This window comes from Manis pentadactyla, chromosome 4, assembly GCF_030020395.1.
Source record: "Manis pentadactyla isolate mManPen7 chromosome 4, mManPen7.hap1, whole genome shotgun sequence".
Classification (NCBI taxonomy): domain Eukaryota; kingdom Metazoa; phylum Chordata; class Mammalia; order Pholidota; family Manidae; genus Manis; species Manis pentadactyla.
The window spans coordinates 158,702,743-158,730,269 of record NC_080022.1 but is presented as its reverse complement, the minus strand read 5'-3'; the positions used below and the strand labels follow the sequence as shown (position 1 = coordinate 158,730,269).

At 57.9% G+C, this 27,527-nt stretch overlaps 1 protein-coding gene across 9 annotated transcripts; it reads right to left on the bottom strand.

Annotated features, from left to right (window-relative positions):
* Nucleotides 1–1,590: 1,590 nt before the first annotated feature.
* On the bottom strand, nt 1,591–26,909 carry TSPOAP1 (TSPO associated protein 1). 9 transcript variants are annotated; one of them, XM_036879675.2, is made up of 32 exons: nt 25,742–26,909; nt 24,838–24,945; nt 24,422–24,550; nt 23,660–23,839; nt 22,972–23,157; nt 21,671–21,748; nt 21,502–21,585; nt 21,149–21,238; nt 20,856–20,978; nt 20,506–20,610; nt 18,920–18,970; nt 18,531–18,551; nt 17,521–17,725; nt 16,747–16,919; nt 15,531–15,682; nt 15,140–15,249; nt 11,741–12,571; nt 11,420–11,571; nt 10,696–11,073; nt 10,418–10,618; nt 9,904–10,089; nt 8,496–9,335; nt 7,754–7,853; nt 7,500–7,666; nt 6,760–6,928; nt 6,331–6,402; nt 5,901–5,933; nt 5,611–5,714; nt 5,456–5,527; nt 5,109–5,219; nt 4,422–4,483; nt 2,635–2,773 (listed from the first exon to the last, which is right to left on the bottom strand). In XM_036879675.2, exons 1-31 carry the CDS (start codon nt 26,066–26,068, stop codon nt 4,454–4,456), a joined length of 5,568 nt encoding a protein of 1,855 aa, XP_036735570.2. In that variant the 5' UTR covers nt 26,069–26,909; the 3' UTR covers nt 2,635–2,773; nt 4,422–4,453. The 9 variants fall into 9 exon arrangements, with proteins under 9 accessions (XP_036735566.2, XP_036735569.2, XP_036735567.2 ...); XM_036879678.2 differs by having other exon boundaries at nt 15,531–15,646; XM_036879671.2 differs by lacking the exon at nt 4,422–4,483 and having other exon boundaries at nt 1,591–2,773.
* Between the last annotated feature and the right edge of the window lie 618 nt (nt 26,910–27,527).

Genomic DNA, 27,527 nt, shown 5'->3' with positions numbered 1-27,527 from the left:
TTTCCATTAGATGCAGAAAGATCATCTGACAAAACCCAACATCTATTACTGATGGTATATATTTAAAAACAAAAAAGCCTCTCTTCAAACTAGGACTAGAAGAGAAGTTCCTCAAACATGATAAAGAGTATCTCCAAAAAAACATATCACTCACATCATACTTAATGGTGAAAGACTGATTGCTTTCTCTGTAAGATCAGGAACAAAGCAAATTGCACACTCCTGTTATTTCTATTAGCATTGTCCTGCAGGTTCTATTCAGTGCAGTGAAGCAAGAAAAAAAAATAAAAGGCATCAAAACTTGAAAGAAGGAAGTTAAAATTGTCTCTGTTTTTATGCAGTATGATCAGATATGTAGAAAATTCTAAGGACTCTACAAAAAAGCTATGAGAACTAATAAATGAGTTTGGGAAGGTTGCAGTATACAAAGCCAAAATTCAAAAATCAGTTGTGTTTCCATATATTACCAACAAAGAATCCAAAACTGAAATTTAAAATAACAAGACCATCATTCATGATAGTATCAAAAATATCAAATAATTAGGCATTTATCTGACAAAAGATGTGCAAGATGTGTACTGAAAACTACAAAACGTTGCTGTGCGGAATTAAAGACCTAAATAAATAGACGGAGACCCTTTGTTCATAGGTCAGAGGACTCAACATTGTTCATATGTCAGTTCTTCCCGAATTGATCTATTTCTTGAGTCGTAAGGGTGTCTTTGCCTTAGTAGCTGGGAAGCCCTGCAAGGCAGTGGGTAGGTGCCACTGCGGACTGGGAGGGTTTTGGCGTGAGGGAGAGGCACCATGTGCTACACTTTGGTGGCTCCTAAACCTGGGCGGTGATGCTTCTTGGTTCTGCCAGGTGTTGCTAGCCACCTAAAGGACCACCTGGCCTGTGATCCAAGATGCTACTCCCACTGTTCTCATCTAAAGGCGGCCATCCTCACCTTGGCTCCTTGGCCTGTGGCAGGAGAATGCACGACAGTATATCGACCTGGTTGCTCCTGACATAGAACCCCAATGAGTCATGCTCTCGGTGGTGCCTGGGTCCTTCCTGCTCTGTCAGGCCACCTCCAGGCACAGAGCTGTGTGCAGAACTCTCCCACATGCACCCTGCTTTGAGGTTTCTGAGTACAGTCTCCCATCTGTTCTCTGTCTTTTCTGGAATCCTGCTGTTTCTAGTGTATTTGGTCCCCCTTCTTGCTTTCTAGTGGAACTATGTATGTGTTTGCTGATTTGGTTGTTTTTTTTTTCCATCTATCATTTCTACGAATTTGGCACAGGGGGATCAAGACTGCAGCACGTGTTCACTCCGCCCCCTTGAAACTGGTGCCTCTCCCCTCCTGTTCCCCATCCCGTTGCTCACACCTCACTCCCTCCAGGACACTGTCCCAGCTCCAATCACCTGGCCCTATGACCACGGATTCAGGAACCTGCAAAACCTTCTTCTTTGGAAAAGAAACCAAGAGCTGCCTGATCTTGTTGGTGCTCCTTAGCTTTGCCCCCTCAGATGTAACTTCTGAGCTCTAAAGTCAAGTCCAAAGCCCAGCATGACCTGCCCGTCAAGGAGCCCTTTGTCCCAGGTAGAGCCCCACATGGGTTTTGTGAAAATAGACTTTATTATAATAAAATGTCTTTTAAACAAATGCCCCCACCATTCCACACCCCTGGAGACCAAGGTGGGAGAGGGGGCTCAGTCAGACAATCTCCCGCCACAGCAAAGGGAACATGCAGAGACACTCACCCAGCCAGAGTGGGGAATGGGGTGGCTGAGGTAAGGGAGATGAGCCCCCTTACCCCACTCGGAGCAGGGAATGTATGAAAATAGCTGCATAAATCTGTCCTTTCCCCCAGCCCTGGACACCAAAATGAGCCAGAGGAAAACAATGCAAGAGAAATTGAATCCAATGAGCAAAATAAGGCAAACCCAACTCCTGCTTTCTGCCTGCTGGCCCCTGCATCGTAGGGGGCGGGGACAGAGGGGCCAGGAGGCTGGCTGGCAGGCAGGGGTGGAGCACTATGGGGTGGGGTTAGGCCCACTTTGGCATGGCCTTTCTCCTTCCCGGGCCTGTGCAGTGGAAGCGAGACGGAGGAAGCACTGAGTATGTACATATATACACGGCTCGGCCGCTGGCCCCTGGGGAGGCCAGGCTGGGGAGAATCCAGTGCAAACTTTCCTTCGGGGGAGGGAAGACATGATCAGAGGGAACAGGCCCCCTCCTCCTCCCAGGTCTCCGTCCTGAGACTGGGGAGGCCCAGAGGAGGGGCTCACAGAGCCTGCCGGGAGAGGAGGCATCGGTGGGCGGACTAGCATCCGAGGGTTCTGGGCCCAGTCCTGCTCTGTGACGGAGGTGCTCAGCGACCTTGGTCGTGTCACCTCCTCACTCTGAGTCCCAAGAGGAGGGCGACCATCCAGAGGATTCAGCCTCAGTGACTCATCTAGCTCTGCCCTTCACCAAGTCTCTGATTCCCATCCAAGTGCCAAGTGTCAACTCAGAAGAACGGGAGTCCAGGACCCTCCCCACCCAGGCACAACAGTGATCCGGGGGGCCTCGGGGAGCCACTTCTGCCTGCAGGATGGGCCACAGCGTCATTCCTTCTTTCCAGAGCCCAGTTTCCTGAGGAGCTGCTTCCCCTTGGAAAGGAAACCCCACACCTTCTTGCCTGTGCCCTGGGGCCCTCCCAGTTCCATCCTGGGGAAGCTGCCAGGGCCAGGGATGCAGGGCCAGCCTTGGGGCACTGGGGGCCCTTGTGTTGAGCTGGCCCAGTCCTGGAATGTGAGATAAAAGGGGCAAAGTCAGCACCTGACTCCCTGCCCCACCCTGACTCCTTTACCAACTACAGCTCCAGGTGCCTGCAGCGCCTAGTCCCAGAACCCAGAGCCCGCCCCACACAGAGCACAGAGAGGCAAATGGGTGTGGTAAAGCCAAGGGAGCACTGCACGGGGAGTCCAAACGGACAGAAGCAGTCAGTTCCGTTCTGCTCTGTTCACTTGGGACCTGGGCAAGCCCCACCCTTCCCAGGTCTTTACAGGGTGCTGGGCTGACAGAGCTCAAGAGTCCTTGGACCTGACCCTCAGGTTGCATGCCCCAGCGTCCCCACATCATCCCCTCCCAACAAAGGGAGAGCAAGGAACAGGACAGCTTAGAGATAGCTTCCCCCTCCAGGGGGGCGGCTCCTGGACCATCTCAGAGTGAATGCCTGTCCAGCCAGCCCATGCAATGCCCTGGGGCTTCCAGGGGGTAGCCAGCCCCCACCCTGTGGGGAGGAGACTGGGACTTCTCCCTGAATGGCCCCCGAGAGGCCAGAGGAGCCTCACAGCTGGGCCATGCTCAGCCCCCAGACAGACTCTGGAGGCTGTCCTGCCCTCCGTCAGCATGTCTCCCTTGCTAGATCTCCTTCTAGCTCCATTTGCAACCGTGAGCGCCTTCCTCTGCCCAGGCCACTCAGAGCATGCTGTTAGTGGCCTACAGACAGGGGCTGGATGAACAGGAAAGCCGCCAGGAACTGCCCCCGCTGTATTCCCACACCCGCCACGGCCTCCTGTGCCCAGCACAGCCCAGTACCTGTTCCCCACCCACTTCCTCAGACCCCCACTTGCTACCAGAGCCCAGTGGTCTCCTGGCCAGAGCTAGCCATGGAGCCCAGACCAGAGGCCAGGGAGCCTGGGGCCCACCCGCACCCAAGCCCTGGAGAGGCAGCAAGGCCCTCGCACAAAGAGGTCTGTGAGCACCTGGAGCTCAAAGTGTCCACTGCCAACCAGCAGGGGCTGATGGCTGGCCAGAGCCCTTCCCGCTCCTTCCCAGGGCTCCTTCCACAGCATCACAGGAGGGAGGGGTTGCAGAGGGGGTCTCCGGCCCCAGAGATGTATGGTTTGCAGTTATTTATGGACTCCGACTGCCCATAAACCCCCCATTTTAAGCTCCCCAGCTGAGAAAATTGAGAGTGGGGAATAAAATCATCTATCTCATTCCCTAACAGGTCATGATGCAGAGGACAAGGGTGGGAGACTATTATTACTGGTGGCATTACAGTGTCATCCTTCTGTCACCAATAATAATAATATTATAATACCACAGTCATATAGGATAATACACTGATGAATCCTAATATGGATGTCACATAATATTCTATAAGCCACACGTGCTATAGAATAGGAAGAGTCAGCTAATATGGAACATCATATACTAAGATGACATTATTCCTATGACAGCTGGCCCTGGCCAGAGTAAAGGTAAGGGGAGGGGATGATCCTATATCCAAATCTGGCTCCCAACAATTACCTCCCTCCCCCATTCCCTAGAAGAAAATGGAAAAGCCAGGTCAGCTCCAGTATTCAAGACAAAGGAGCGCAGTCTGATTTTGGTGACGTGGGGAGTGGGGGTCACATGGACACAGGGGCCCAGTCTCCCACTTACATGTTGCTCTCTCTACATATATCTATCTCCATCTAGCACTGGACTCTTCTCCTCCTCGTTCTCTGAAGAACAGGGAACAAAGACAGGAGTTGGGTTAGGGACAGACCCAAGCGCTCTCCGCCCAGTCACCAGGTTGCCAGGTCACAGGGGTGGGTCCTGCTCTGCATAGCCTTGGCCTTGGGAGCCATTACAGATGGAGGCCCAGGGTTTTCTGGTTGGGTCCTGGCCTCCTCTTCCTGCCCTGTGAGGCTGGAGCTGAACTGTACTCCATCCACACCGAGAGGCAGGGGGGACCTGGGCAACCGAGGAAGCTGGGCCTTGCGGGCCACTGGCTTTAAGAGGCACCCAGGAGACAGGGAGATCCAGCAGGGCAGGAGGTTCCCTGAAACCAGGGCTACGACTGGCTGGAGGGGTGGGGGGCACAGAGGTCCTTTTCCATAGCTGAAGGCAGCTGGGTCAGGTGGGCTGGGGACTGAGGTCACAGCCATCACCCCTCTGCAGAGAGGGGCACATACTGGGAGGGAGCTGACTGGGCTCCCTCCTCCCTCTGCCAGTGACTCAGTTGCTCTACCCTGGGCACAATGCTCCCCTGGATCATCACCTGACTGCGCCCCCTCCCGTGACGTTGTCCCAGCCCCACAAGGTAGAGCCCCAGTCACTGAGCTGGCAGCCCAGCTCCTCACGGACCTGACTCCCAGCCTGGGATGCTCCGGGCTCCTTGTCCGAGCCTCCTGCCGCAGGCCCAGGGCCCTCCAGGAAGTTGGATGGAACCAGGCCCCTCTGCCCATTCAGCTCGCCCTAGAGAGGAGAAGCAGTGAGACTGAAGCCAGGAGGGAGGCTTCAGCCCCACCTGGACCCTGAAGCCCCCGGTGGAGCGGCATGGCGTCAGCACTGCTGCTGTGGTGGTGAGCTGGCCCAGCCCACCAGGCTTCCATCAGGGAGCCCCACTCATCCCGGTCCCCGGCTCTGGGAGAGTCTTCTCTGAAAGGGCTGGCCAGCAGGATGTGGCACGCCCCGGTCCCCAGTGTCCTCACGTAGTAGAAACCATCGTCGTCCATGCCCCCAAACACCGTGATGACATCCCCTGCTCGGAAGGGCAGCTCTGCCTGTGAAGAGACCAAGAGGCAGATGTCAGGCCCAGGGAGGCCCGGCCACCACTCCCCTTGGCTGGGCTTCCGAGGGTCCTTACCTCCACGTCCATGTTGGGGGAGCTCTCCCGGGGATTGTAGTCAAATGCAGCCACCAAGGAGTGGGGAGCTTGCAGGCTGGCAGAGGAGACTGGCTGGGGGCTGCCTGAAGGACGATGGGGACGAGATTCCAGACTCTCTCTAGACCCCCCACCCTATAGTATCCTCAGCACTGGAGGCCTGCTGACCCCACTCGCCACCTCCCCACTAGTTGTAGCCCTTAGGGAGAAGCCAGACGGGCACCCCATCCCACCCACGTCCCCAGTCCCCCTACACAGGGACAGCTCCTTACCTGCACAGGGCGGGGCAGCACCTTCTGACTCAGCTGTGGAGAGAATGTGCATGTGAACCCTGCTCCCCACCTCCTTCCTCGTCCCAGCCTCCGGCTGGTGCAGGGAGGCAAGCTGCTCAGCCTCACACAAGATGCGGGCGAAGGCCACGCAGAGAGCACATAAGCCCAGGCCTTTGTTTTTAGTAGTGAACTAAGGCCCAGAGAGGGTAAGTAACTTGCTCCAGGTTGCACAGAATTTATAGTCAGGTGCTTTTCGGAACAGAGATCCTGGCAAACCACTCTCCATGCCCATTCAAGGGCATGGATGTGGGTGAAGGTTTGCCTTGATTCCCTTCACCTGCTCAGAACCCCACATGGGTCTCCCCAGAGCCAGGCATGCCACCCGCAACTCATCCTCATAGGCTCCTGGGGAAGAAGGGGTCTCACCCACCTTTCTTGGAGCGGCGGGGCTTAGGGGGAGGCCCAGGTGTGTGGGCTGTGGAGTACAGAGAAGGAACATTCCCTGATGCAGAAAGACAGGATGTAAGAGATAAACTGAGGCAGGAGACGGGTAGGATAGTAGGGATAGGGCAGGAGTCTACTAAGGCTACAGCAGCATTCAAGTTTCTAAAGGGCATTCCTCCCGCATCCCCGACCCCCCCAGATTCAAATGCATGGTCCATCCCCCTGCAGCGGATCCCCCTTTACATGTGGTGAGCTCACTGCTGGGGCCACACTGGCCTTTGTCCCCACAAGGCCCCAGTGGTTCTGTGAGATTCTGCATTAAATTAAAGAGGTGCCCAGACATACAAATCGCTCAAGGGACTTGAGTTGAAACTGGGGTGGTGGGAGATGGGCGAGGAAAAGCAGCAGGTCATACCTGAGCCCTCAACAAGAACATGTGAGGACAAATAACTCCTCTGGAGCAGCTGCTGTCTACCCGCTGGCCTGTCCACAGCCACCTCAGCCACCATGTTGCAGGGGATGTAGCCTGTCCGGCCCCCACCTTCACCCCGGTAGAATCCATCAGCATCCTTGTCTCCAAACACCTGGAGGCAAAGGCCAGTTGTCTCAGGAGGCCAGTTCAGCTGCTCCCCGTGCCCTAGGTCCCAAGCCCCGCAGCAGCAGACTTGGAACAGAAATACTGGGAAAGAGCCAAAAATAAGGGCCAGAGGCATGAGAGAAGATAGTCCTCTCTGTATCATCACCACCTGCTGACCGCACGCCCAGTCCCCTGGCCCGCCCCAGCCGAGGTCTCCCTAGCCTCAGAGCAACAGCACAAAGCCTTTGATAAATACTTGCAGGCATAATAAAAGTCTCCACGTTAGCGGCAGCAGTTATTACGTTGTGCTATGTGCACATGGTTTAAGCACTCTAAGTATACTGAATCATTTCGTCCTCAAACCCTGTGAGGCAGACACTAACATCCCCATTTCACCCATGAGGAAGCCGAGGCCCAGAGGAGTTAATCTACTCAAGGTTACAAGGCTAGAAGTGGCAGTCAGAACCTAACCCCACGTCATCTGGCTCTAGAAGCTATGTTCTCAGCCGTGCAAGGCCACGATACCTCCAGTGCAGGAAAGGAGGGCGGAGGGAAGACCCAGACAGTGAGTCGGTCACCTTGAGAATCTGGCCTTCCCGGAAGGGGAGCTCCTCTTCCCCAGCATCAGGGTTGGGTGACATTGACACAGGATCATAGTCAAACAGAGCCACAAAGATCCTGACAGGTAGGTCCTGGTAAACCAGAGCTGCTTCTGGGGGACTCCCGGGAGGAGCTGTGGAGAGGTCTGGGGAGAGAGCAGAGACAATAAGGTCTGCCCAAAGGGTCAGGAAAGCGCCCCCTTGGCATAGCCCAGCCCCCATTAGGTGCTCACCCAGCTCAGAGGCACCTAGCCTGGGGGCCTGGCCCCCTCTCCTCAGGGGGCCCCTCCGCCCAGAGCTGTCTGACCCTCTGGGCTCCCCAGTCTCTGTTGCCTGCAAAGAGAGGGCAACAGACGGCAGAAGTGACACACCATCCCTCTGGTGGGCACCTTGGCCAGGGCAGGACCCAGCACGTATTCCCCCAGCTCTGCCGGTCAGCATAAGCAGCGCAGCAGAGCAGGGGCACAACATTCCTCTCCTGGAGCCTTGGTTCAGCCTCTCTGGAGACATCAGCCACCCCCATGGCCGGAGGAAGGGCAGTGGGATGGGCCCCAGCTCCAGCCACCCTTGTAGGTGAGTGCAGTAGAGGGGACTACGGGCAGATCTTAGCTGAGGAGTGGGAGAGAAGAGGGCCTCTTCTCAGCGTCAGGGCTGCATGACGCCGGCCATCACAGTCAGTGTCCTGAAGATGTAACTAGCTAAGCAGAGAAGGCCACCCTGCCCCAAGGCGGTGGGCTGGCTGGCAGCAATTGGCGACTAGTGATAACAGAATACTGTGCATCCCAGTTTCAATCGGCAGAAGCAGCAAAGCAGTGGAATGTGGGTGGGAGGAGGTAAGTGGGGGAGCCAGGAGGCCCAGCCCCACCTCTGCTGATGGAGGCGGCAGCGTGGAATGGGAGTGGCTGGTGGGCAGCAAGCAGGGCCACCAGGCGGCAGCAGGCAGGGGGCTGCCCAGGGTGGGGAGTGGGCACGGACCCGGGAGGCTGGCTCCTTGGTTCTGCCAGTCGCACTGCGGCCTCTCCACTCCGGCTCCCCTTTCTCCCAGGCCAGGAGGTGTGAGTGGGGAGTGGAGCCTGAACTGGCCTTCAGAGGTCCCCGGGGCCTTCCTACGGGTGCTGTGCCCCAGGCCTCCCCGTCTCCGGAGTAACTGGAGCCACTGATGCTGATGCCCCCGCCGCCCGCCTCCAGCTCATCCTCAGAATCATATTCGATGCTGATTTCCAAGCACTTGGGGGAGAGGCAGCTGGCCAGGCCAGACTCCGGGACACGGCCACGGGGGCACCTCCAGGAAGGGGCCGGCCGTCCTCTCCCTCCAGCCTCTGGCCCACCCCTGGTCTCCTCGCCCACAGAGGGCCCGCCCCTCTCCCGTGCAGGGCCTGGTCGTCCAGAGGCCTGGGGCCCATTGCTGAGAAGCCGGCTGCAGTGTTCCCGGGGATCTGGGGACCGCCTGCGGTTTGGAGGCTTCTCAGGGGACACACTTCCTCTCCTCCGGCTGCTGCCACCAACTAGTCCAGGCGTGTCTTCCAGTCGGTCCCCGGCCCCGCAGGGCTCGGGAGACAAGGGACGTGGGCCGGGTCCTCGAGGCCACCTGCTGTTGCAGCCTGGCCCTAGCAATGCAGGCTCAGGCGGGCCGGGGTCTCGGGAAGGACAGCCTGCTCCTGGCTGCTCCTCGCCCTCCTCCTCCTCGTCCTCCTCTTCCTCCTCCTCAGGAATGCTAAAGAGCTTCTTGCTGCAGAACTGCTGGAGGGGCAGCTCCAGAATCTGCTCCAAGGCCTCCTCGTCGCTGTCAGTCTCACAGAAGGGGTCGGGCTGGGGCTGGGGGGCGGGGGGAGGAGGGCAGCAGGGAAGAGAGGTCCGTGGGAAATGGAGGGGGCCGTGACCTCTGCCCTCAAGTGAGAACAGGGGCTGCAGGCAACCCCATGCCCTCCCTCAGCTTCCTCCAAGAGGAAGGACCAGAGAGAGGGGCTGGCCCCAAGTCACACAGCATGTCCAGGGCACAGGCAGAGGAAGAATCAGGGACCACACCCAAGGAACAGGCTGCGTGGGTGCTGGAGCCCCCGAGGGCCAGAAGCATAAAGGAGCAGGCTGGGCCTGGGACAGCAGAGAGGCTCCCTAACCCATCCCCAGAAGCTCCCAACCCCAGGGTCTCGGGTGGCTGGGGTGCGGCATCTGAAGCAGGAGAAGGTGCAGAAGAGGGCTCACCCTCCCCTTCCCAGGAGGGCCATCCTGAGCCACGTCCTATCTGCCCCTCGGGACAGGACCCAGGCCACAGCCCTAGAACGCTGCTGGCACTCAGCGGTGGGTGGAGTAGCTGCCGACACAGGAGGCAGAGGTCCCTGGAACCCGAGAGCTAGGGCCCGCCAGCCCCTCCTTACCCCATTACCTTGGCCCCATTCTCCCTGATGCTGTTGCCAACAACCTGCTTCTGGAAAGAGCAAGTCCTGGAAGCCAGCAGCTCCTCCTCCTCCTCCTCCTCCTCCTCCTCCTGGATGTCTGACAGATCTGAGTTGCGGCCGTGGTCCACAAGGGAGTTCACCAGACGGACCCCAAGCTCTGCTGCGTCCTCCCTCTGTAAGACGTGAGCCAGAGATGGAAGGGCAGTGAAGAGGCAGGGGGCTCTGCAGGGTCAGCCCCAGCCAGAATGAGATGGCTCCCTTGGCAGAGGGACAGAGGGTCATTCCCCAAATGGGGGGTGTGCACAATGGTGGGGGTAAGGATGATAGCCAAAGGAAAGAAATCTGGGAAGGTAAAGCGACAAAGAAACAGACAAGTGGCATAGACGAGAGCCAGACCAGACTGGAGAATGAGCAGAGAGGGCAACCACATTCTGACTGGTAGAATACAGGGAGGCAGGCCCCAGTCCCTTGAGGGGGCCCAGTGTGTCCCCGACCCCATACCTCAGCCCTGGGCCTCAGCCCAGTTCCCGGGTCACCTCTGTGGCAGGCCTCAGCACAGGGCACCCTCTGGGCCAGTGCTCCCGGGGCCCCCCTGGCCTCTTGCTTGGCCAGGGGGGTAGGTGCAGGGCCAGCTCTCTCACCCACAGCTGGCTCACTGGCTCTGTCCTCTGAGGCACCTGGCACAGGTCCCCCAGCCTCCTCCTGAAATGACAGATGCTGAGGAAGGGCCCAGCCCCACCCCCAGCCTCCACCTGCTCCCCCTCTTCCCAGCAGGGTACCTGGGAGCAAGGTGCTGGGGGCTCCACTTGGGGTCCTTTTGGTGTCTCTCTGGGAGGGCTTACTGGGAGGCCCCCAGGGGGCTCCTGAGTTCTGTGGGGGTCAGGGCACTGGAGGGGAGAGCTGGGGTCTCCAGGTCCTGGGGAGGCTGGAGCAAGGGGTGGTCTGGCCTCCAAGCCTGGTCGTGGTGAGGGGCAGGAGACTTTGGCTGGCAGGCAGGCCACAGCCAGGGCTGGGGCAACAGGAGCCGGAAGGGAGTCAGCAGACTCGCCGTGGGGCGACATGGTGCGCACAGCCACCTCACTGCACACCTGTAGCAGCTGCAGCTGGGACAACTCCACAAGCACACTGCCCGCTGTGGGCGAGGCCACCTCCATGATCTGCAGGACGAGCGAGCACAGGATGGGAAAGAGAGGCTGCAACAGCCCAGTGTGAGGGCACAAGGACACCAATGGTGGCTAGCCCTACGCCAGACACTCTGCCGAACCCTGGCACGCCGTTTCTCATTCAATCCTCCCGACCACATGGCATCAGTGGTGGGATGGTTTCCAGACCCCAGGCATCTGCTACCAAAGCCCATGCTCTCGACTGATCTGCTACCCAGTGCCTGGGTGGCATGGGCCTGGCATCTTTGGGCCAGGTTGGGAAGACTAGGCCTCTGAGCATGGCAAGGAGAGACCACATCCTGCTCCCAGGGTACAAGTGGGTAGAGTCCCCAGGCCATACCTTCTGCCCATCAGCATAGACGGCATAGCCTGTGACCCGGACACCATTGGATGTACCAGCAGCATCAATCGTTACTGGGAGCCAGCTGATGATCAAGATTCCAGGGGAGGGCCCCGGCTCAACCTGTACATCCAGGGGGGCATCAGGCGGGCCTGGGGAAGAGCGGCACACGACTCAGTAACGCAGAACACTCACTGTGCCTCCAGAGATACCAGCTCAGTTTGCCATTTTCCTGAAAACACAAATAGCACCAGCCTCCCTTTCCGCTATCACCCGTGGCCTGGCCTCCTGGTGTTACAATCAGTGTGCAAGCCTGCGTACCTGCTGGGAGTGTGGTGAACTGCAAGGTGGCAGCCCGCTGGTCCGGCCTCTCCCAGCCTGGTTCCCAGGACCCTCGAGATGGGAGTTGAGCCTCCACTCGAGCCTGATAGAGTGTACCAGGCCGCAAGTGGCAGAAGGTGGCCCAGTAGGTGCTGGGGCGGGCAGGGGGGCACTCCTCCCCATTGAGGTAGATGGCATGGGCCAAGTTGCTATTGCAAGGCACCCAAGTGACCTCTGCAGATGTGGCCGTCAGTCGATGGACCCGCAGCTGGCTAGGTGCTACCTCGACCCGGGTACCCACCACCAAACAACAGCGCAGAGGGTCAGAGCTGCCCTGGCTGGTCAGGGCCTGCACAGATACATGGAGGGGTCCGACCCGCAAGTCCAGGTTTTCAAGCACAGTCTTGGGAGGGGCCCCAGGCCCCAGGGTCTGACGCAGCTCCCCATTCACACAGACCTGGTAGCCACGGAGCTCCACTTGCTCAGGAGGCGGCTCCCAAGACAGCACCACACTGTGGGCCAGCTGCTTGAGGAGCACCAGACAGCGAGGGTAAGGCACAGCAGGGGGCCCGCCCAGGCCCTCGGGTGGGGGGCTCAGACTGAGCTCGTCCCCTGCAGCCTCGTCCTCCGATCTGGGCTGGCTGCGTCCCCCGCTGCTCTGGCCCCCACTACTGCTGTCAATCCCCCCTCCACTCAGGAAACTGAGTTCAGGCCCTGAGCTACGGGACAGATCGGCCAGCTCCGAAGGGAGGGAGGTGAGGAGGTCGTCGTCGGACACACGCTCTACAAAGTTGGAAGGGACCAGGCCCCTCCGGCCATCCATGAGCTCCCCTGGCAGAGGAAGGGCAGGGAAGGGGAAGACAGAGAAGAAGCAGAGAAAAACCAGTTCAGTAAATGCATCTTAGCAATGGTTAGTGGGTGATCTTAGACATTTGAATCAAATCAACATTACCTGTCAGGGCTTAAAAGACAAGAGCAGTCAAGATATGGATTAGGGAGTGACTGTTAATTTTCATAGGTGTGACAACAGCATGTGGTGACACAGGACAGTGCTTCTTAAATTTCAACGTGCATATGAATCGGGTGGAGATTTGTTAAAATATGGATTCTAATTCAGTTAGGTCTGGGTGGGTCAGTCCACACTGTGAGCCTGCGCTTCTAACAAGCTCCCAGCAGACGCTGCTGCCGCCAGGGTACAGGAGAGTGTCCATGTTCTGAGATGTGTGCGGGTGTCTGTTTAGGAAAAATGGCATGATGTCTACAACTTGCTTTTACATCACTTTACCTACATATGGAAAAAGTAAATATGGCAAAATGTTAACAATTGTTGAATCTAGGTGGTGAGTATATAGTGTTCATTGTATTCTTCTTTTATTTTCCTATATGTTTGGAAACTTTCATATTAGGCCTGAGGAATGGGGGTAGGGGTGCCTCTCAACTTCCTTTTGTGGAAAACAGTCATCCTCAAAAGGACAGGAAAGCCTCACCTGGTCAGTGTAAGAGAAGGAATCTTCAGAGACAAAAGGCCTAAGTGCCAGGGTAAAAAGTCCCCTGTGGGTTCCAGAAGGGATCAGGACCCACAGCAGGCCTGGGTCTAGGAGCACGACTGACAGTCAGTCGGGGCAGTGACCAGAGCTAAGTTCTGTTGTCTTGTGCCAGTTCCCCTAAGCCCTTGACAGCAGAGTACACCATCAAACATTTGTTTTATTAGTTTGAGGGATGTCTGCTCATGCTAGGAGGGAAAGAAAGGCTGGGAGACTTGCAGAAGGAACAATAGGAACTTTCAGTGAACTAGACCACATAAGCACTGTAGCGAGTTGAATGACGGCCTCCCCAAAATATGTCCACATCCTTAATCCCTGGATCCTATGAATGTGACCTTTTTGGAACAAGTCTCTTTGCAGATGTAATTAAGTTAAGGAGCTTAAGATGAGATCATCCTACATCATCTGGGTGGGTCCTAAATCCAATGACAAGTGTCCTTATAAGAGATGCACAAGGAAAGACACTGAGGAGGCAGTGTGACCTCAGAGGCGGAGAGTGTAGGGATGTGGCCACAAGCCCAGTGCAGCTGGAACCACCAGGCGCTGGTAGGGCCATGGAACAGGAGCTCCCCTAGAGCCTCCAGAGGAACTGTGGCCCTGCCAACACCTTGATTTCAGACTTCTGGCCTCCAGAGATGTGAGACAATACATTTCTGTTGTAAGCCATCCAGTCGGTGGTAGTTTGTTACAGCAGCCTTAGGAAATACACACAGGCACTAACAGTAAGGAGTGCGGTGCTAAAGGTAGCAGCCTTCATGTTAAGCAGATGCACAGCCCTGAAGGCGGGCACTGCGGCCTGGACTGGAGTCAGGCATATGCTCCCGAAGCTTGTGACACCAAGAGCAGGCCAGGCAGACCAGACCAGATGAAGCAGTCACTTAATTAAAGCTGTCTAAATGCCTTTAAATCTATCCTAGATTATGTTGTCTAAATTCTAGTATTTGTGGTTAATATTTATGTTTTTTCTGCCCCTTTCGCCCCAAAAATGTTGACTTTTTGTTGTTTTGTTTTCATTTAAAAGGCTGTTTTTCTGGGAGCTAGTTAATCCTGTTCTCCATTATACATCCCCACGGGGAGCTTAGCTGTTCACCATCATTCCCAGCAAATAACAGGCCCAGGGAAGAGATGCTGAGCAGGCCCTGAAGGCCTGGCCATACACTCCCAAAGCTCTGGGTGTTTCAGACTCAGATCCGAACCCCTAAATCCTCACCCTGCCCTGTCCACACTTTACCCAGTCTCCACACAGTGTCATCCTCCCCGTGCTGAAGGATGCAGGCTGGCTCCTGGCCAGGGCCACCCTGGGGAATCTCCCAAAGCCATTTCTTCTATAGCCCCACTGCCCAGTCTCAGTGATGGGGCATCTGGCTCAGCTGCCATCTCCCCACAGGCACTGAGAACTGCCCTGACGGCCCTCCTCTGCCTGGGCCCGGACACCTGCTAACTACTTGCTAACACCCTTTCCTGGGCTCTGGACCCTGATTGCTCCTCCCCACCCCCAACTGGAATCCAGCACCAGATCCATGCTACCTGCCTGACCTCAATGTCACTAGTATTGAACACTGCCATGCCCTGTCTGCCAGCACGAAAGTGAATTCTGCCAAAATTCCCTGTGATGCTGCCTATCAACTGGACCAGTAGGCCCTGCCCTGCCCTGCTTGGGGCAGACCCACCGCCAGACCAACTGCCCCCTTTCCCAGATCCCTTCCTTTCTTTTTCCCCACATGCTGCCAGGTCCCTGTAGGACTTTCCACAAAGTCTGAAAAGTCATGGTGGGGAGAGGGAATGGGTGGGTGGAGGTCTTCGGGAAGGGGAGCTTAAAAGCAAGGGAATGACAATGATCCCACTACCTTCCTACCTTCAAAAAAGCCGTCCTCGTCCATGTTGCCATAAATGTAGATGTACTCGCCAGCAGTAAGTGGAAGCTCTGCCTCCGGGTTTTCATTGGGGCCCTCAAAGGGGTTGTAGCTGTTGGGGGAGGCGCAGAGGAGGTCAGCGACCTACATCCTGCCTCCATGTCCCCTCTCCTCTCCCCCGCTACACCAGACCTTTATGGAGTCTTGGTGGTTCACCTTTATTTTAGCCAATTAGAGCACTCACTGCACCCACCTGGGCCCAACTAGGTTAAAAGGACATGGAAATCCCTCTCCCACCCCCACCACCTCCACAGGCCTCTCTCTTCACCAGGCCCCGACCTCCCATACACCCCAATTACTGGGGGGCATGGGGAGCAGGGATGAAGGGCCCACCTGTAGCGTGCTAGGAAGACCTGGATCCTGGCCTCTCCCTGGCTGCCCTCCTGCACTGCTGGGAGCAGGGAGACACTGTCTGCCTCCAGCTCCTCCACCTCACTGGCTGTGTCCACCTGGGGGGAAACAGAAAGGGCCAGCCCACGGCAAGGCTGGCAGCAATGAGCCCCAGTGTTTCTAAATCAACACCCGAGCTGGCAGGTCCTGGCAGAGCCCAGCTCCTCTGGGTAGGGGGAGTGCAGAGAACCTGGATCCCTCCCCAGCCCTGGCCTCTGCTGCACCAGCCCAGTAAATAGGACCACTTTCCCGAATGGAAAGGGAGCCAGCGGCACTGGTGGGGGGTGGGTGTGCAATGGAAGTTTGCCTCCTTAAGGTAAAAAGGCAGCAAACACTCTGCTGAAAAGAGCTGGAGGCAAGGAGGCAGAAGAAGCTGAGAAGTCGCAGGAGGGCACTGAGCAGGCACAGTCCGCTGTGGCATCCAAAGCTAGCACCACCGTTCTATCCCACAAGGGGGCAGTAGAGGCCTGGGCCTGGGCTCCACCCCTTCCCGTAGCGCTGACCTGCCCCCTCCACTTTCCGGCCTTTGGGAGGTAGAGCGGGCATGAGGCGATCAGAAGAGTCGAGTGATGCCCAAGAACTTGCTAATAAAAACGGCTGCCATATTCAGCTACTGTGTGCCCTGGGCTGAAGGAGGCACTCTCCTTGTTTTTTTCATGTATTCCTCTCAACCTTACGAGGCAGGTTTTATTAGCACCGAAATCCGGATGAGGAAACCAAAGCCCAGAAAGGGTCAGTGGTCGCCAAATCAAAGCTGGGGTTTAAATCCCAGAACCTGTGTTCTTTCTCACACAACCACCTGCCTCCTGCTACAGACACTATGGAATAGTCTCATTATGGGGATGTGGCGCCAACATGTCTCCCTCCGCTAGTTCAGGACTCAAGGGCCTCTCCGAGCCCCAGAGGGGCAGGGCTGGCTGGCCCCAAAGCAGGACCTCCAGGCAGGCGCTGGAGAGCAGAACAGGCTACACCTGAGCTCGCTGTCCACAAAGAAGGATCCACAGGCCCTTCTCTCCTGGGGTCTGGCCCCACCTCCCAACTTGGGACCCCACCCGGACTAATGGCCACCCAACAACCGGGAACCCAGAAGAGGTCAGGGCCACCTCCCCTCCCCCTTCCTCAAGGCAGAGCCAGACCCAGGTCCCTCCCCAGCACTGACCTCAGGTGTAGGACATGACTTGGGGCTGTTGTGGATGGACTCAGAGCGAGAGGAGTTAGAGAGAGACTCTGCCTTCTTGGCGGTCCTTCGGGGGACCCCAGCAAGGGTGGGAGGTGTAGGCTCAGAAGACTTTGGGGTGCAGCGCCCTGGGGAGCTGGGCAGGAGGTCAAGGTCTAAAGAGAAGACAGCATATGTGGAGCCCCTTAGATATGGGGGTCAGGCCCTCCATAACCAGGTTTCCATATAAGAAGGGAAATATTTGGGGGAAACTTATTAAGTGAAGGTGGAGGTGATTTAATATAGTATTTCACATGATCCTCAGAGCAGCCGGGTGAGATCCACTAAATTATTCCGGTCTTACAGCTTAGAAGACCACAGCCCACAGAGGTTTAGCAGCATGCTCAAAGTCACATGGACTATTAGGGGAGTGGGGCTGGGACCCCCAGACCCGACCGGGACCCCCAGACCTGACAGGCACCCACTGTGACTCTACGCACGCTCCCTGACTGCTCCTGACGCCTAGTACTCAACTCCCAGCTGTGGTCACAGAGGTCTTGTCAGGAGGAGCAGCGGCCTCAGATGCCTGGCCAAACACTGGGACAGCGACACCTGTGGGCTCATTTTTTCTCCAACTGTAGGCTGCTTCTAACCAAGCCTGGCTCTAATTTGCTGTGACTCTGGGTGCATAGCTAGCCTTCTCTGACCCTGAACTCTGCCTAAACAAAAGCCCTAGGCCTGGGGATTCCAGACTAAAGTCACTGCGGTCCAGCTTACCTTTGGGGCTGGGCCCCCTGCAAGGCTGGGGGGCAGAGCAGCAGCAGGGGAGTGGTGGATGGTCCCCAAGGGTACTGCAGCCCAGGGCAGAGGTGAGCAGATCCAAGGGGCCAGGGTGCAGGCGGAAGGCCTGGAGCTCCTGTGCCAGGAGGCTGAAGCGCTCTGTTTGGCTGCGGCACTGCTCCTCGAGCTCTCGAACGCGGGCCTGGGCCAAGACCCATCATGAGCCACCAGGCCCAGCACAGCTGCCCGGTTCCAGCCTGTGCCACCCCCACATGGCCACACATCAGGCTTTAGATTATAGCTACCCAGCTCCTAGGCCTGGGCACCAACCCTTGGCCTGGCAGCCCCACTGCCCTTAATGGTGTCTGAGCTGGGGGTGGAGACCTGGAGCTGCTGGGCCTTCATTCTCAGGTTCCCCCCAAGAAAGGCCGGGCCTGCCTCACATCCTCACAGCCCAGGCAGCGGCACTGCCTGCTTCCATCTGCTCTCCAGGCCAAAGGGATGGCTCCCACTCCCATCGCTACCCCAGAACCTCAGGAGCTTTCTCATCTCGGCTCTTGTCACCCTCCCACAGTCAGTGACCCAGATCCCTGCCCTCAGAGAGATCCAAATGGGACTGAGGCATCTTTGTGACAGAAATGAGCCAATTCTCAAGAATTTTTTTTCAGGAATCAGGAGGCTTCCAATATTAGGGGCTCTTCTATGGCCAATATCAGCAGAGTCATGGGTTAGACTGGTGATGAACTTCCTCATGGTCTGAGTTTTAGAGGAGGAAGGGCCCTGTGTCTGCCAGGTACACTGGCAGGTCCAGGCAGAGGAGATGGCCCACATGTCCCGTGGGAACCTCAGCCCATCTACAGATGCCTAGGTCTACTGCCAGTCACATCTCCTCTGCTGGACGTGACAGTTGGGACCACTTGGACCTGAGGGAGGAGATGCAGCTCAGCCCGCCTGGAGAGGCATGAGGGAGGGGACAGCCCAGGGAGGTGGGGGGCAGGAGGCTGTACCTGCATGGAATCCAGGGTAGACTGTGGCAGGGAAGGAAAACACAGAGGAGAGGTTAGAGCCTTGGCCCTGTGGGTCATCACCCAGAGAGGGCAGGAAGGAGAGAGGGGCCCAAGTGGACACCGTGCAGTCAGCTCCCCGGACTGACCGAGCAGTTCCTAAACAGAAGGATATTTCAGGCTGGAGGAGCCTCTGGGGTGGGTGACAAGGGGAGACTGCTGCCCCCAGACCCAGGAGCCCCAGCCCAGCAGTGATGGAGGGTTCCTTAGGTCCTGGGGCATGGGAGGACCCTTCCTGTAACCCCGCACTCCCTCCACGGATGGGCCAGTCCAGCTCTCTCTGGACTTCCCCCGCCTTCCCCAGGCTGGGTGGCCACCTCCAGGGACCCTACCTCCAGCAGCTGCACGGCCCCTTCATGCTCCCTCCTGGCTTCCGCCTGGGCCTACAGGTGGGAGGAGGCAAAACGCTGGAGCAGGGTGGGACAAGGGGAGGTGGGAGGGAGACAGGGAGGGTAGGAAGAGGAGGAGGAAGAGGAAGGGGAAGAGGGGCTGGGAAGGGGAGGCTGAGAGTTCCTCCCTCCCAAACCCCCCGCCGCTGAACCCGAAGGTGATGGGGTCATGCAGAAGCAGGCCTGTACTGTGCCTCCCGCCGGGACACCCACCCTCCCGGTTCCCTCCCGCCTCTTTGGACGCTCCCTCCCAGCCTCTTCAGCCTGCTCTCTGACTTCTACCACTTTTGAATGTTAGGGGTTGCAGGGCAGCCCACCCCAGGCCCTCTTTATACTCTTCGCTCTCTCCCAAGGGAGGGGGTCCTACCTAGTCACATGACTAGACACGGTGCGGGTTCCATAACTATCTCCAAGGCCAACTTCCCAACTTCCCTGTGACTCCAGACTCACTATCCAACCGCCTCCGGACTTCTCCGCTTGAATGTTTCACACACAACCCAAACTTGGCCAGAAGAGAACTCAGAACTCCGGCTTCCCTGCCTCTCAAATTGTGGCCCCTTCACCCCTCATCTGTTGGGGATTAAAAAGCCCCACCTTCCATCAAGGTTTACACAGCAAATGAGTGAAAGAGTGGGAATTCAGCTGGAGTCCCACAGAGTCTTGTTGATTCTATCTCCAAAATGTGTTTCAAATCCATCCACTTGATTCGACCTGCTTTGCTGGCACTCTAGTCCAGGAGGCCATTGTCTCCCACCTGGACCCCTGCAGCACCCTCACTCCTGATGGCGCTGCTTCCATGCCCACTCCCCCATCCATCCTCCACAGGGCTGCCAGGGTGAGCATCTGAAATGGTGATCAGTTCATGCTACTCCCCGGCTTGGACCTTTCAACAGCTTCTCACCACTCAGCAAAATGTCTGAATGCTTCCCACAGCCCTTGAGGCCCTGCTCCATCTGCGTCTTGCCTGCTCCTGCTGTTCTTCCCATCCTGCTGTATTCCAGCCACACTGCTCTGCACCCCCAAGCTCTGTACTGCCACAGGGCATTTGCACTTCTATTTCCCTGGAGTGCTCTTCAGCTGGCTCCTTCTCACCCTTGAGATATTAGAGGCCTTCCCTGCCAGTCTCTCAAAGTGGCCCCTTCAACCCATTCCAGTCACTCTCTGTCGTATTGCCCCGTTCACCTCGCCCACTGCACCCGTCAGTGACTGGGACCATCTCACTCGTGGAGCTGATTATTTGCTGACTGGTCACGGACTTGGGCTTTGCCCTCCACTATCCCCTACTGCCTGGCAGCACCTGGCAAGCAGTGGTACTCAGTAAATGCTCGCTGGATGCCCCTTGCCCAGACTAGGGTGTCAGCAATGCAAGCAGAGACAAGTGGATGGATTTGAAATATATTTTGGAGATAGAATCCACAACACTCCACAAGATTCCAGCTGAGTTTCCTCTCTTTCACTCATTTGCTGTTGGAGGAGCTGGGGTCCAACAGCCCACTACCCTTCCTTTGCCCCTGGAAACCCTGCCCCACCTGCTGCAGCCTCTGGACTTCCTCCTGCTTCTCCTGCAGGCTCAGCCGAGCCTGCTCATGCTCCACCTCCAGCTGCTGCCGCCGCTGGGCCACCTCCCGCATGTGCTGGAACACAGAGCCTGGGTCACGGCCAGAGCCCCACCCCACCACTTCTTTAGAAGACCTAAGATGAGGGAGCCTCAGACACCATGTGTTCCAGACACCCTCTGTTGAAAAGGAAATGAGGCTAGAGAAGGAGAGGGGCCACTGGCACCAGGACTAGCCTCGGATGCCAATAACCCACAGAGAGATGCTACCGTCCCACTTTTCCCAGTGACCAATACCCTCCCCCGCCTACACAGTCCCCTCACCTTCAGCACCTGCTCCAGACTCTCCAGCTTGCTCTGCAGGCCCTGGCTCTTGCGAAGGGCTGAGTCCCTCTCCTGTGTCACCCCCAGGAGCTGGCCCCTCAACTCCACATTCTCCCACTCCACCTGGAAAGGGGGCAATGGCAGGGAGCTGGGTGTGTGAGCCTTGTCCCACCAGCTCCTTCACCAGGGGAAAATAGTACCCTTCATACTGTGGCACAGTTCAGCAAGTAGAGGAGACCACCCCTTGCCCTAGCAGAAGCCCAAGCCCCACAGCACCTGGGCAGAGCTGCTACCTGCTCCTTCTCTGTGGCTCTCCCACTGAGCCGAGAGTTCTCCTCCACCAGGCGGGCATTCTCATTCTGGGCTTCTCTCAGCTGCAGTTCCTGAGAGACCAGAGGAGCTCTGGGGAGGACACCCAGCACCCACACTCCTCCTCTCCCCATACAGAAGACCCTGCCCTCCCAGACAAGGCCTGCCCCACCTCCCACCAGAACCTGCATCAGCTGGGAAAGGAGAGCCCCGCAGAACAGGAGGCAAAGAGTGTTCTTGAGCGCAGGAGGGGTGAACGCAGAGCTGAGGGTGCCCACCACCTGGCTGGCCTGGGAGAAGGGAGCAGCTGGCCTCTGGGAGGCCCTGAAGAGCTCACCAGCTCCTCACATCGCCTCTTCTTTTTCCGGGCTTCCTGCTCCAGGCTCTCGCATTTCTTCCGCTTCTTGCTGAGCTCAGATTCCTGTGGGGTCAGAACCGAGGCTCTTCATGTGGGAAGGTAGATCTGCCCACAACAGGTCTTCTCTGACCCTTGATCTCGGACTTACCAGCTGCTGCACGCTCTGCCGTTTCTCTGGCTTCCCTAGGACCACGGGTGGGTTTTCCACATCCTCCTGGAGTATGGCCTAGAAATGCCCAGGGGCAGGGGCCTGGCACCTGAGAACTGCGCCCCAAGGCAACCTGCCCCCAGGCCAGCCTGTCCTGGCAGGTTCCCACCCATTTCACAGTCAACAAAGAGATCCCTGCCTGGGAAATGGGGTTGCTGTTTTCCCACCCCTCGCATCACCTCCAGCTGATGTGGAAGTGCAAACGCTGCACCCCTGTGTCCTCCAGACACAGTGCTTTGAGATCCTGAGACCCATGTGTGCCCTGGGAGATGGGTCCCTTATCCAGGCCAAAGCGTTCCCTTTTTAGCTTCCAGCAGCAGCGCTGCTCTGCACTCAATACTGTCCTACGTGTCCTTCAGCAACGGGCAAAGAACTAGGAGGCTGCTTGGGCCCCCAGGGATGTGGTGTTCCCAGAGCTAGGGATTCTGGATCATCCAAATGTGCGCTTGGCCTAGAGCAGGGCAAACCTCCTAGTTCCTCCCAAGCCCACTGGCTCACTTCTCATTCATCCGTACAAACTCTAGAGCAGGGCAGGTCTTGGTGGGAGGTGCGGCTCCCTCCCTGGGCCAGGCAGAAGGGCAAAATCTGATCCAGAAGCACCCTGCACCCGGAGGCCTGGGTAGCTATGGAGTCCCTTCTCCTACCCCTCTTCCCAGAAGGAGGTGAACCTAGGTGTTGCCCAAATAAAAAGGATGGAGACGAGCCAGACTTCTAAATTCCGGGGGTCCAGAGTGGGGTCCCTATCCCTCGCGACAAGGGCTCTCTAAGCCCGGCTCCTGGTGAGGGTCGCCCGTACCTGGAGCCGGGGACGACGCCCCGCCTTCCCCGGGTAGCAGGGGCCGGGCCTGGCCGACCAGGCAGGCGCTGAAGGGGGTGTCCCCGCGCTGCGGCAGCGGGAGGTGGCGGCTCGGGCTGAGCCCCGGGCGGCTGCCAGGGCAACCAGGGATTTGCGGCCGGGCCGTACCACTGACTGAACGGCAGGGGCGGTGGGGCGGGCCCCGCGGGGCGCAAGCCTGCGGAGGGCGGACCCGAACCACGGGGGCGCGCGCGGCGCAGGTACGAGCGCGAGGAGACTGGGCTGGCGGCCCGGTTCCCCAGTCTCGAAAGCTCCCCAGACTTGGGAGTGCTCACACCACCGCCGGGTCTTCGGGGCTCTGAGCGTGGTGCAAGGGGAGATCCCGGCGCTGCCCCCACCCCCCGTCTACACACACCCACACACCTGACCTTGCGCCGGCGCTCACCTCTCCCGGGGCCCCGGGGGCGGGCGCCCCTGCTCTGGCCGAGGTAGCGGGGCGTGGGGGCCGGGGCGGTGAAGGCGGCTCCTGCTGGTTCCGTAGGGCGATCTGCCTCTGCAGCCGCAGCACCTCCCGTTGGGACTCGCGCAGCAGCCGGTCGAAGTCCCGCACGTGGAGCCACTGGGGGCCCTCCTGAGGTGGGGGCGCCGGGGAGGAGTGTCAGGTCTAACCTCTGCTCGCCCCCATGCTATTGCTGGGAGAGCTTGGATGCCCGTGAGAGAACGTGCATAACCTCCCATGCATACATGCCTGGTCATAGGTGCATGCCTGTACAACCACATGCTTCTGGAATGTGCAGACAGTAACAGTAACTCGTTTACTGGACATTCGCGGTGTGCCCGGCACTGTGCTAAATGCCTTGTTAATATCGCCTCACACAAATGTGAAGTATGTGTGGATTCATACAGCCAGACCCACTGGCTAACCGCCTCAAGCCTGGAGCACAGAAATTCTTAGGTCTGGGACTCGTGGCTCCACCGCCTTCAGTTCAGGCTCCCTCTCCCCGCTCCCACCTGGGCCGTTGCCAGGGGAACCTACTCCCCAGCAGCCTCCACCTTCCCGCCTCATTTGCATACATTAACATCTCATCCACATCCCACATGTGCTGGAAGGGGTGACCAGGGCCTCCTCGCACCTTGCCGACCAGGGTGAGCCTGGCCTGCAGCTCCCTGCACTCCCGCTGCAAGGCAGCGATCTGCTTGTCCTTGGCCAGCAGGGCACTGGCTGTCTCACTGAGGTCCCGGGCTCTCTGGCGGGCCATGGCCTTCCTGCACAACTCCAAACTCGCCCCCGGACCGGGCACAGGGGCACTCACCTGGCCAGAGGACGAGTAAGGCCAACAGTCATCTGAGGGCTGGGGCACTTCTTCCACTCTTCAGCCATTCCCAAAGAGGGGTTAGGATGAAAACCTGGAAGTGTGGCCTCCGGCTTCTACCCTGCTTCTGGGGCCTTAGGGGACCAACAGCCTCACTTGACCTAACCCCAGCAATCCTCAAGCAGGACTGAAAGGGTTAACTCCGCATCTAGTTTGGGTACAAAGGAGGCCGCTAACTGAGGGCCACCTCTGTGATGGGTCTTGATCCCTGCCCCCACCTGCTCTGCATCCAGGGATGAGTCCAGCAGGGGCTGCAGCTGGCACCAGCACCTGGTTATCCAGAACCTTCTCCCTGCCTCCTCAGGAACTCCCCACCTAGCCCTTCCCTCCCCCCTGTAGCCCCAGAAACCTTCAGCTTCCCTAGCTTGGCCAGAGTTTGCCCTTCCTAGACCTTGGCCCCTGGGTTCCTGCTTTCCTGGATGCTAAGAGTTCATGACTTCCAAGCCCCAGCCCCTCAGGCCCAGCCTTGGCTCCCCTGTTCCCTGGTCACCCGGCCTCCATGCAGCAGCCTCCTGTCCTCACCACCTTCAGGTTAGTCTCCTGCAGCTTCTGGGCCCTTTCTTCCAGGCGTTTGGCAATGACCGCCAGCTCAGCGTTCTTCCGTTTTAGCCTCCGCACCTTCTCCTCCGTCTCAGGGAAGCTGCTCTTCCTCTGGCAAGGGGTTGGCCAGATTTGGGGCATGTGGGGATCATCCCACAGACCCAGTCCTAACTGCCCAGGCCTTGGGCTAGAGCCCTGGGCTCACAGTGGCATCCTTAGCAACTCTGGATGGGGGTTCACCCTCTCTGGGGCTTGGGGTCACATCACCTCCATGTAGCCACCACTTGGCGGGATGATCATGGGATGAGGAGGAGGATGCTGAGGCAGACGGCTGGGACAGCTGAGTCTGCCTTCCCCTAGCTCCAATCAGGACCCAGGACTCGCTTTCCAAGCCTCACCAGCATCTGGTTTTCCTCCTTAAGGATGGCACAGCGCTGCTGCAGCTCTTCCAGGGCCCTCAGCAGCTCCAGATTGGGCCTGTCCCCGAAGCCCATGTTCAGCTTGCTCTGCCACAGGAAAGGACAGGGCACAGGGCCTCAGGAACCCACCCTACCTAGTCAAAGCCCTCCATATGGAAGTATTACCCACTCCACTCTAAGGAGACATGGAAACAAGGTTTGCCCCCATGTCCCAGACCTCCAGAGGGGAGCACAGAGGCCCAGGAGAGGGGCTGTCTGGTCCTGCCAGCCTACACTGGCATCCCCCGACCCTGGGATCCTCTCTGCTAGTCCCCAGTTATTCCCACCTCTGCCCATCTGCTCCTAGGAAATGACAGCTCAAGCTCCTGTCCCCACCCCTCCAAGCTCCTTATGGCCCCAGTCCCTTTCCCTCCCCCAAAGTCTTGGTCTCCCCATCTTCTCCGGGAGATCACACCCACTCCAAACCTTGTCCTCCCTGGTTCAGGCCATCACTGAGACCCCTCCCCTGAATCTGCTTCCTCTGGACTCTGATTGCAAATACCTCCACACACAACCCACCCCTGCCCCCGTCCTCCACGCCCCCAAGGACAGACTCGAGGAGGAGGAGACAAAACAGACACAGAGAGATTCACAGAAGGAGGGGTAGGGGTAGGGCTAGATCTAGACAGACAGGCAGAGAGTCAGAAAGACAGACAGATGGCAAAAAAAAAAATGGAGCCACTGAGATTCCTGAAGAAGAGAGGACAGCTACAGAGATGGACCCAGAGACCCAGGCAGGCCAGGAGAGGAGAGGTGGGCAATGGGGTTGCATGTCATGTCCAGGCTGGAGGGCATGATGAGAGGCCCTCACCTCGCAGACCCCAGTGCTCCACAGCTCCCTTACCTTAGGGAAAGCCTCCACCTCCTCGTCCTCCGGCCTTGGGCAGCCAGGTCTGGAGCTCACTGCTTGCTGCCCCAGGCTGGGCAGCCCAGGCATTCCTTCTGGGTCAATGGCCCCCGCTGGCCTGGGGCTTCGGGCTCCCTCGGGCTCAGAGTTCTCCTGAGGCTTCTGTTCTCCAACCCGCCGAGCTGCTGGAGTTTCGGCAATCCTTGGGGCTATGTCTTCAGATTCAACCCCCTGAACTGGAGTCCAGCTCTGCCAGGCTGGCAGTGCCCATGGCTCCATGGCTCTGGGGTCCCCCAGCCGTGGGAGGGGTGTCAGTTGCTCCATGATACTGCCAAGGGACCCCAGGACCCAGACCAGGGGACATCACCCAGCCAAGTGGAGGGGCTGGCAAGGGTCATGCCAGGCCAGACCCTTTCCTCTCTGAGCTTTTGGCTTCACCGAGGCTACATCCAACACTGGCTGAGTTCTTCCTCACCCACAAAGGAGGCTGCAGGAGTCCGGGCTGCCAGAGCTGGAGCTGGGGTATGCGAGCTGTGTTTGCTCCTGGCTGTGCGTGTGCGTAAGTGTGTGGAGGAACGCGGGTGTCCCCGTGGGGGTCTGGAGGATGTGCAGGGGCCACCGAGAGCAGCGCTTGGGTGAGGATGTGTGTGTGTGTCTCCAGGTCTGTCTGTGTGGGTCAGTGCTGTCTTGCGTGTGTTTGGAGGATGGATGCCCCCATTTGTGTGTGTTGGGGGCTGGTGGTTCTGTGTGTCACTGTCTGTGACTGTTTTGGAGTTACCAGCTGTTTCTGTGTGTGTGGGTGTCTGTATTGCAGGGCTGTGCCGGCGTGTGATGCTGTCACTCGTATCTGAGCTCTCAGTGTTGTGCAGCTATGTGCATCATGTCATTGTGTGTCCATCAGCGTCTGCAAGTCTGGCCATCCATCACGACCCCTCAGTCTGGCTCGGGTCCACAGGAGCTGCTTGGGGTGATCCCCAGTGGTCCAATGGGGTCCTTTATCTCCGGCTCCTCTCTCCGATGCTGCTCGCTAGCAGTCGGGCTGGTCCTAAGGAGGCCTGGGGCGGTGGGCTGCTTGCCTCATAGTCCCTGTACCTGCTGACCTCAGCTCTGGAGACTACAGGGGTATCCTATAGTCCGGGAGCCCCGAGATGGTGGGAGCGGAGGAGGGCTGAGCCTCAGAATGCAGTGGGGGGGGGGGGGCAAGCGGGAGAAAGCCAGCCCTCCCCCTCCCTCCCTCCTGCCCACCAATAGGAAGGCGGCTGTTGGTTTCCATGGTGATGGCACTGGACTGGTGGGCTGGACCAGCAGGCAGGGTCGGGACAGAGGGAAGAACAGGTTCCTCATGGGATCTCGACCCTGTGCCCTGGGCACGTGGGCTTTCACTCCTCACACCCCCACACCTTCCTGGGTACAGAGGCAAGGGTGCTGCGGTCTGTCCCTCCCACATCAGTCCAAGCCCAAGCCCAGTAAAAACAGAGACAGAGTGGTGACAGACAGAGATCCAGCCACAGAGAAGAGCAGCAATAGAAAAGATGAGATTTAAGATGAAACAAAGAGATGGAGAAATCAAGAGATTGAAAACAGGAAGATATAAGCAAAGAGACAGAGGGAGAAATAGGATGAGATCATTGCTTCAGCTTCCTCCTGGCAGATTGCATTTGCGGAGAAAGAAACTTGCCTGTCTCAGGCCAGCAGGGGTGACCACATGGCCTGTTAGGCTGGTTTTGCCCCAAACTGTAAGGAAGTTCATCTGCCAACCTTAGGCCTTTTTGCTATGACAAAA